Here is a 10,000-nt window from a genome sequence, read left to right as displayed (position 1 = left end):
TCCCCCAGGTGGGGGAGGGAATGTTAAAGCTTTGAATTGATTGGTGCAGACGTCTGTCAGTCAATTAGTAAGTCAAAAACTGAGTCTATTGAGTGAGAAATGGACAGCTTCTCCTCTGGTCAGTGGGTCTGTCAATCAGTCTATCATTGAGTCTAATGGTCAGGTTGTCCATTAGTCATCAAGTAAGTGTATCAGTCATTCAAACCAGTAGCTAATGACTGAGTTAACATTTATCAGCAAATCCTGTGAGTCAGTCATTTGAATAGAGAGTGTATTAATAAGCTTAGTTGGCAAGCCAGTTAATTACTCATTAAACCAATATAAAGTGATTTAGGGGGTATATAGTCAAACTCTCCAAGCATATCAGCCAGTAGGTTCGTTATTATTAACCCAGCACCTATGAAGTGAGTCCAAGAATAATTAAGTAAGCAGGTACACAGTGGTTAGTCAGCCAGTCAATCACTTAGAGATAATTTGGATATATCAACAAAGTTGAGATGGTAAATTGGCCACTGTAACGATTACAAAAGCTGACGTTTCGAGCGTTAGCCCTTCATCGGAGCGAAGGGCTAATGCTCGAAACGTCAGCTTTTGTAATCGTTACGATGGCCAATTTACCATTTCAACTTTGTTGATATATCCAAATTATTTCGTTACCCCCACCGACGCAGCCCCAAACAGTTTCTTTAGAAACTATCAGCCTTTAATCACTTAGAGAGTCTGTTGACAAGCCATTAAATAGATTCAGTCAATTTATTGATCAGTCACTGAGTGTGACACTCAGGTAGTCATGCAGTAAGTCAGTATGTCAGTATGCTGGTATCAGCCTCTGAGTTACATACATACATACATACATCCTTTATTTGGTAAAGCAGGTTGAGGAAATGGCAGCTAATGCTGATGTGAACCTGCTATCTACTAATAAACAGCTAAAAATATATACGTCTCCTAGTATGAATAATCACACGCATCAATAATACATTATATATATGGGTAGGATAAATAAGTAAATATATATATATATATACAAAGCTTTGCTTTCATGTCCAAATTGAGCACTCTAACTAGGATGAGTCATTGCTCTGCAATTGCGCATGCTCGCTAGTGTACTCTAGTTTGAGCACTCTGGCATGGCTTAGACGATACCACAAAGGTTGGATCGTTTGGGGTGACCATATTGGTTCTCCTCCATCCTAGCAGTAGCACTGCACTGATGAGGCCCAGAAGGCCGAAACAGTACTGTCTGCAGTTAGTTATATATATATATATATATATATATATATATTAGTATCAGTCAAATTAACTCAAACAATGCATTTAAAGGAAAATAAATACAAAGATAAAATTTAAACTCAAAAATTTTTAAATAGATAACAACTGTAATAATAATAAAAAAAATTTTTAAATAAATAATAATTGTAATAATAATAATAATAAGATAACAAGATGGCAAACTAGATATCAGTAGTACTTAAATTCGTCACTGATATTGTTGGTAGCAGTGGAGTTTGAGCCGAAATTGATTTGGTCAATGCATTTATAGAATTTCTTAATACTAGCCTTAAAAGAAGAGTAACTACGCTTTAACTGACTAGGTAGGCAATTCCAAACAATACTAGCACGCTGAGTGAAAGAATTGTGCAGGGCTTTGGATTTAGGACATTTAAGAGCAAATCTTAAGTTACCCTGGTATCTCTTAAATTGTATGAAGCCTGGTGCTTTGTAAATAAACTGTTTGTGTTATCAGGAGCTAGGTTGTGAAAGGCCTGGTATGCAATACAGGCAAGTCTTCTCTTATACATGTAACGTATAGATGTCCATTTTGCTATGCTAAGAACTTCATGTTTTGGGATATTTGTGCTGATCTTGTGAATCAGTCTGGCAGCACGGATGTGCGAATCCTCGAGGTCGGCCAACAAGTTGGAAGATCCCCACAAAGATATACAATAAGTTACGCTTGGCAGAATACCTTTGAAATAAATAGAATCCAGAGTGGATCGGTTGAAGGTCCTCATCTGTTTAAGCTTAGAAATCTTTGAGATACAATGAAATATATGAATATGCATCAACTACTTACCTGGTCTAAAGTAAACTCCATGTTCATCCATCCAGCCAAGTCTGGAGTCATGTTTATCTCAAAAATACCATTCATCGGCCCAATTAGACAAATCACTATAGACAAATCACTATATCTCATATATTTCACTGTATCTCATTTATCACTTTCACGGGTTTATTACGAATCAACTTAATGGCCTGCTCCCAGTTGGCTTGTTAGCTCAATTGGTAGAGCGCTGCACTAGTATCGCAGAGGTCAGTGGTTCGAATCCCGTACAGGCCTGATTTTTTTCAGGTCTGATTTTCGCTATTGCTTAAATAGCGCTATCTACTGCGAGGATCGTGCATCATATGTATTAGAAATCTTTGCATTGAAGTTTGAGTTCACCATTTTAATATGAGGAGACCAATTAAGCTTGTTGTCAAGTCTGACTCCTAAGCAAGATGAGCTGAAAACACAGTTGATTGGTTTATCATCTATAGTGATTTGTCTAATTGGGCCGATGAATGGTATTTTTGAGATAAACATGACTTCAGACTTGGCTGGATGGATGAACATGGAGTTTAATTTAGACCAGGTAAGTAGTTGATGCAAGAGAATTTGAATTTGGGTTGAAATAGAGTCAATACAGTTTCCAATGATGTAGGCAGTGGAGTCATCGGCAAACATTTCTATCTTTGAGTCAACAGACAAAGGTAGGTCATTTGTAAAGATGCTGAAAAGTCTTGGGCCCAATAAGGAGCCTTGGGGTACGCCAGAAGTTACTCTCATTTTCTCAGAATTTGTACCATTAATAGTCTCAAACTAGTGGTGGTTATTTAAGTAATTAACAATCCAGTCGAGTAAGTCCCCACATAGACCAGAGGCTTGAAGTTTATCAGGTAAAATTTGATGAGACACACAGTCAAATGCCTTTTGGAAGTCGATAAAGATTACACCAACTGATTTTCCTTCATCTAAGGCAAGCCTCCATTTTTCTGTCGTGCTAAGAAGCAGCAACTCAGAGGACCTACCCTTCCTGAAGCCCCATTGGGAGGTAGTACCTAGTTTATGTTGGTTCAGAAAAGAGTCGAGTTGAAAGCAGGCAATACTTTCCAATAACTTACTTGGTATATTTAGAAGTGAAATTGGACGATAATTTCCACAATCCTGAGTATTACCTTTTTTGTGGATACAGTGGACTTGTGCTGTCTTCCATTGCGATGGGAAATTGGAATCATCAAAGCTCTTCTTTGCAATGTTAAGAAAGTTATCAATGAAGGCATCACCCAGCATTTGTAGTTCTTTGCCAGAGATTTTGTCAGGGCCACAGGCTTTACCCACTTTAATGTGATGCTTGAAACAATAAGACAGGAGTTCTCTATTAGCGGTAGGGGTAAGGTAGGGGTGTAAGGTAAGGGGTAAGGTAGGGGTAAGGTAGGGGTAAGGTAGGGAGTAAGGTAGGGGTAAGGTAGGAGTAAGGTAAGAGTAAGGTAGGGGTAGGAGTAAGGTAGGAGTAAGGTAGGGGTAAGGTAGGGGTAAGGTAGGGGTGTAAGGTAAGGGGTAAGGTAGGGGTAAGGTAGGGGTAAGGTAGGGAGTAAGGTAGGGGTAAGGTAGGAGTAAGGTAAGAGTAAGGTAGGGGTAGGAGTAAGGTAGGAGTAAGGTAGGGGTAAGGTAGGGGTAAGGTAGGGGTAAGGTAGGGAGTAAGGTAGGGGTAAGGTAGGAGTAAGGTAGGAGTAAGGTAGGGGTAAGGTAGGGGTAAGGTAGGGGTAAGGTAGGGGTAAGGTAGGGAGTAAGGTAGGGGTAAGGTAGGGGTGTAAGGTAAGGGGTAAGGTAGGGGTAAGGTAGGGAGTAAGGTAGGGGTAAGGTAGGGAGTAAGGTAGGGGTAAGGTAGGGGTGTAAGGTAAGGGGTAAGGTAGGGGTAAGGTAGGGAGTAAGGTAGGGGTAAGGTAGGGAGTAAGGTAGGGGTAAGGTAGGGGTGTAAGGTAAGGGGTAAGGTAGGGGTAAGGTAGGGAGTAAGGTAGGGGTAAGGTAGGGGTAAGGTAGGGAGTAAGGTAGGGGTAAGGTAGGGGTGTAAGGTAAGGGGTAAGGTAGGGGTAAAGTAGGGAGTAAGGTAGGGGTAAGGTAGGAGTAAGGTAGGAGTAAGGTAGGAGTAAGGTAGGGGTAAGGTAGGGGTAAGGTAGGGGTAAGGTAGGGGTAAGGTAGGGGTAAGGTAGGGGTAATTCTGTAGATGCGATTGGCTGGTTGAGTGGAAATGTCTCGAGGTGACAAACTGTTAGTATTTGGCAGGGTTGAACATATCTTGGTAAAATAGGAGTTGAATTCATTTGCTTTTGAAAAATTGTCAGTTAGAAGTAAACCAGATTGGGATTTCACTGGGCCAATGGTGGAGCACTTGTTGACACCTTGAAAGGATCTGACTAAGCTCCAGAATTCTCTACTGGATTTGGCATTGGTAAGTTTGTTGTTCCAGTAAGAAATTTCAGCTGACCTTAACAATTTAATGCAATAATTTCTTTGTTTCATGTAAGCAAACCATTCAAGAGATCCAAATCAAGAGTTGATTGTTTGAGCCAGTAATGTATAGGTGATGCTTCATTGGTCTGTCAAACACTTAATCAGTCAATCAGCGAGTGAGCCTAAAAGATGCAAGATGTTCATTCAACCTAAAAGTCTTTCAATGTAAAATATGGCCTTGATGGAAAGACAAAATTTCTTTTGGAGCAAGTTAATTGGCTATCAGAGAGCTATTTTAGGTCCAATGTTGAAAGGACCATGGGAAGACAAACTGTTAATCAGGAGCCAAGTAAACTACAACTTGCTTACATCACTTATGAATACCTGGTTCATCCACACAGATTCTAACAGACTTTGGTCTTGTGCTTGATGTCCCTGATGACATTTTAACTAGAGTTGATAAGATCAATGGATAAAAATGTCAGGCTACAATATAGACAAATTAAATTTGCTGTACACCAATAAATCTATCATTTACCATTCCTTCCAGCAAGTCAGTCAAGTGCATCAAATAATTTTAGTGGTTGCATGATGGACTTGCTTGGTAGTGGAAAATGTTATGTTGGTAGAGTTTTATTTCTACAAATAATCATGTCTTGGAAACAGTCTAAAACTCCTTTTTCTGTTCCTGCTTTGCTACAGTTATCAATTATACACGCACATTTAAATTAACCTCCTAATCAAGAGGTTGGCAGGTTGGCAGACCTGGCATGCTAATGACATGGCAGAACATTTTGGAAAGTGGGGTGGAAAGGGGAAAATTGGGACCAACATGTAAGCCAATAGCAAAACATCCCTGAGATGTCTCATATAATTCTCTGTTTTTACCATGTTAAAACCCTAACACTGTTCCGGACTGTCTGTAATCATTCCTGAGTTGCCAGGGGAGGAAAATGGAGGGCAAATCGGTCCTTGCAGCTGGTCAATGTGCCTAGTGCCCAGCCCTTAATGAAAACCCTAGACTTTTGAGTAAACTTTATGAGCATCTATTGTATTTTTCTTGGAAGATAAGTTAATTAAATAGTCTTCTTTCAGTGAAGCCTTTTTCTAGGAAAATGTGATTTCAGAAAAAAATACTGCATACTGTTTTTTCTTTTTTGCTTTCTTTTGTGTTTTCTTTTGACATAACAAACCTATCCACATTAAAAAAAAAAACATGCGAAAAGAGATAGAAATGTGCAAACTGAATTCTTTATGATAGCTCTCAATTCAACTATTTGATTTAAAACCTTTTTTCAAATGTGTGTAGGGGGGGACGTTCAGGTTTGCTACGTTGCAGTGTTAACCCTTTTTATGAGTGCCGTATTGCAGTGAAGAGCAACTAGCAATGCAGTGTTTCAGTGATCTCCAACCTTGCAGTGTACTATGTTTCTAATTTTAAAGGTGTTCCGGTGTCGCAGTTTATTCTTTAACCCTTTGATAAACTAGATTATAATAACCAGTGGTTAATATTGTTGAACAAAATAGCAGTACATGTATCTCCGAGTGAATCTTGAATAAACATTAGCTGATTGACCCCAGGCTTTGTTTGTTTATATCATTCTTGACCTCTGAACCCCTACCACTCGCACTATCAGCCAGCTAAAGACCAGGAAGTGGTAAAGATGAGTGAAACCAGACCAGGTAAATCCTTAGACTTTTTTTTATTTGATGGCAATGTCCATGTGTTGAAGATATTTCTTGCAGTGATGCAGTATTTTGTTCTCTTTTGTTTGCAGTGTTGCAGTATTCAGAACCCTCCATGTCCCCCTTAATAAACAAAACCCTAAGCAACTAAAATAATCCAAAAGGCCAAGTCCAGTACAAAGGAATATACAAAAGGACCTACTGAGAACTTAAAGAAAGTGCATTTAAAACCATGACTGACCAAATTACAAGTTATAATAGTTTTGCCAGCATTTGATTGGTTGAGACTGGTAAATTAGTACGGTGGCCTACACGTGCACACCGAATTCTAAATCTCCACACCGAATTCTAAATCTCCACACCGAATTCTAAATTTCCACACCAAATTCTAAATCTCCACACCGAATTCTAACTCTCCACACTGAATTCTAAATCTCCTCACCGAATTCTAAATCTCCGCACTGAATTCTAAATCTCAACGCCAAATTCAAGTTGCTCACACCGAATTCCAAAGATCTGGGAGACTGGAACAAGTATTGTTTCATTGAATTGAATTATGGGGAAAAGAAAATGGTGACTAGAACAGTAGCATTAAAATGTGATGACTCTGGCGCAACGATATCTATTAACCGATTTTGTTCCAACTGTGGTATTGAGCTTGATCTCGAAAAGCTACCGATAAAGTATTACTTTAATGAGGGGTACGAGTATGAAGTTATTTTGTGTTTTTGGTAAAAGTACCATGGAATCCACATGAATGAATAACATTGAGCAATAAACTGCAAAAACATCAATTTCACTTAAAACTAAGCAATATATTACCCCAAAAACAGAGTAATCATTGAAGAACAACACTAAACCAATGCAGGAAACTCTCTCCCTGCAAAAACATTGCAGTATCTGCTCAAAATATTGTATCTTAGCCTATACAAAAAACAAAACTTATGCCCCAACGGAAAGGATCATGGATACGTACACACAATTGGCCAAAAGTAAGAGTCAATAGAAACAAAGCAAGTACGAAATGGTTGTGAAACAACTCATGTGTGACTGATACCAAGAATGAATCTCTACCAGTCTATTTAGTTAATTGGCAACTGACGAGATCCACAAGATTAGGATCGAAACCGTGGTCTTACCTGACCACCTACAGAAAATGTCAAAAGACATTCTAACGGCAGATGGGCTACTAAACGCCCCAGGCCAAAGCAATGCCAATTTGATGAAACAATACTCGGTCCAGTCTCACAGATCTTTGGAATTGGGTGTGAGCAATTTGAATTCGGCGTGGAGATTTAGAATTCGGTGTGGAGATTTAGAATTCAGTGTGGAGCTTTAGAATTTGTTGTGGAGATTTAGAATTCGGTGTGGAGACTTAGAATTCGGTGTGGAGATTTAGAATTTGGTGTGGAGATTTAGAATTCCGCACAGAGATTTAGAATTCGGCGTGGAGATTTAGAATTCGGCATGGAGATTTAGAATTCGGCATAGAGATTTAGAATTCGGCATAGAGATTTAGAATTCGGTGTGGAGATTTAGAATTCGGTGTGGAGATTTAGAATTCAGTGTGGAGATTTAGAGTTCGGTGTGGAGATTTAGAATTCGGTGTGGAGATTTAGAATTCGGTGTGGAGATTTAGAAGTCCGTGTGGAGATTTAGAATTCGGTGTGGAGATTTAGAATTCGGTATGGAGATTTAGAATTTAGTGTGGAGATTTAGAATTCAGTGTGGAGATTTACAATTCGGTGTGCATTTGTGGGCCACCGTAAATTAGACATATTTGTATCCTTCTTGTGTAAACACAGTGAAAACAAAATAGAAAAAGCATATTCGTAGCCAAGTATTAGACTAGCAAGAGTGTACTAATTGAAAAAAGGGATGTATCTGCTGTGAGTCACAAAGACAAAAGGTACTTATTACACAGGATGAAATAGTAACATACTGTGGTGTATCTTTATATTTACGCCATCCAGAGGTTATTGCAAAATAAAGTGGCTCAAGTTTCAACAGGCTTTCAAATACTTGACAACAGTTTCAATACTTAGCAACAGTACAACACACACAAGCTCACTTTTGAAATATTTCAAGAGAAAGGTTTAACTTGTATTCTCTTGCAGACTTTAAGATTTCTTTGAATTCCTGGATCTTTTTTTAGTTTTTTGTGGCAAGAGTAGCATTTAACCCCATACATTAATTATGCATTCAGACAAGTAAACTTTGTTTTTAACGTTTTGCCGTGAGAGACAAAGAAGTGGAATACATAATTAATGTATGGGGTTATATGGTACTCTTTCGGTTTTTTTTTTCTTTACAATGAACTGTCTCTGCATCAGTGATGAAAGTTAGGTTGTGTCCCCGGCCAGGTAATTCCATTTGCCTCCTTAATTCTTATTTAGATTTTTAATTTTACTTATCTTTTGGCTTTTTTATGAGAAAAAGTCGATGTACTTGAGCGCACATTAACATGTATTTTCACGATGAATTTAAAATGCAACAACTACAACTACAACAACTGCAAATTTAAACATATTCTTGCCAACTCCTCACAGCCTTTACAAATACCTTCCCTCTTGCCCAAGAGAACTCTTTTAAAATGTGACTTCAATTTTATAAGTTTACCGTCCGCAAACACAGCTCCAAAAGTGCTTTTCGCTGCGAATCAGCAGCAAGCGCACGTGCTCAGAGTGATTGGATTTGAATTTCCCGCAGATTGTTCTAAAAATATCACAGTATTCTGGCCGGGCCACGAGGGTACCTTGAAACTAAAAATAATTGGTGACAGACGTTTCTTGCAAAAAACAAGTTTGTACAGCAGTTTTTGAGGTTTAATTCTTACCTGGCTGGATGTCCTAATGCTCTCCATCCTGTCTCCATTCGCATTCTGCAGCTGCTGGTGTCATTTTTCCATCCAAACACCACCAGACGACAGCTAACTTGCTCTGAGAGGCAAGTGATACTTGAGGTCCAGTTTTCACTCCCAGTTTAAGGTCAAAACGAGTATATTGGTTCATCGCTCCCTCTCATATCTAAAGTTCCGTCGCCTTCGTAAGTTACTTTACGACGCAGGGATATCAAAGATGTTGTGAGGCCGCCATATTGGCATCACGTTCACTTGTTCCCAGTATTTCCGGCAAAACTCGCAACGCAACGCGCAAACTTGCGCATCAACACGCAAGTACTTCAACTGCGTAGTCTGGGAGTAATTTTTTGAGGCTTTGGGTGAATTTTGTGAGGCCCTAACAACTATTAGGCCGAACTTCTTCGAAAAATTTATCGTTTTTATTCTTGAAGAGGAGTGAATGAGCGAGTCTTTGCGTGAGTGGAAAGCAGTGGACTTCAAGTGACTGCATCATCATGGTTGGCGTCATCAGTCGTCACTAACATTGTTGCCATCAAAGGCTGCTAATTACGTGTTTTAATTGCATGATAAAAACGTTGAAATACACCTCTTTTTTTTTTCTTTCTAGATTTATGTCAAAGCTCAGTTTCCTCTTTCCGTGTGCGCCGATAGGTTCGGTTTCAAAGATTTGATCAGTAGGTAACTTCAACCAATAACCTTTTTTCCATAATTACAGTTGCAAGTAAAAACGATCGATGTTGGTATATGTTTGGGGAATAAACCACAAAAAATGTCCTTTCAACTACTCAGAGCCTTAAGCAAGGTAACCCGTTTCCCATAGAGTTTTAAAATATCGTTAATAATTATATAAATTATAACATTCCCTAAACAATGGCCATGAGTAGCATGTACAGATGAAAACAACCTGATGCAAGGAACGGTCAAGGACAGTTTAAAAAAAACTATTACATCTTTTACCA

The 10,000-nt window shown here is 38.9% G+C and overlaps 1 protein-coding gene across 6 annotated transcripts in view; it reads right to left on the bottom strand.

The window, feature by feature from the left end:
* Positions 1-10,000, bottom strand: part of LOC111326241 (uncharacterized) — a 25,663-nt gene that overhangs the window by 15,121 nt on the left and 542 nt on the right. For 3 of the 6 annotated variants that reach the window (XR_015995968.1, XR_015995967.1, XM_088746807.1), the window contains exons 1-3: positions 9,018-10,000; positions 4,880-4,945; positions 3,220-3,394 (exon numbers count right to left, since the gene is read on the bottom strand). The exon at positions 9,018-10,000 is cut by the window's right edge. Coding sequence is in view for 2 of the 6 variants with exons in the window: in XM_088746807.1 (XP_088602933.1) it covers positions 3,220-3,394; positions 4,880-4,945; positions 9,018-9,044 (268 nt within the window). In the remaining 4 variants the exon portion in view is untranslated. Of the gene's footprint in view, positions 531-843; positions 1,970-3,219; positions 3,395-4,879; positions 4,946-9,017 lie in introns of those variants that run through there. The other 3 variants (XM_088746806.1, XR_015995970.1, XR_015995971.1) reach the window with 3 other exon arrangements.

This window comes from Stylophora pistillata, chromosome 1 (assembly GCF_964205215.1).
Source record: "Stylophora pistillata chromosome 1, jaStyPist1.2, whole genome shotgun sequence".
In the NCBI taxonomy this organism is placed as follows: domain Eukaryota; kingdom Metazoa; phylum Cnidaria; class Anthozoa; order Scleractinia; family Pocilloporidae; genus Stylophora; species Stylophora pistillata.
The sequence above is the reverse complement of the archived record's forward strand: the minus strand, read 5'-3'. Positions and strand labels throughout refer to the sequence as shown.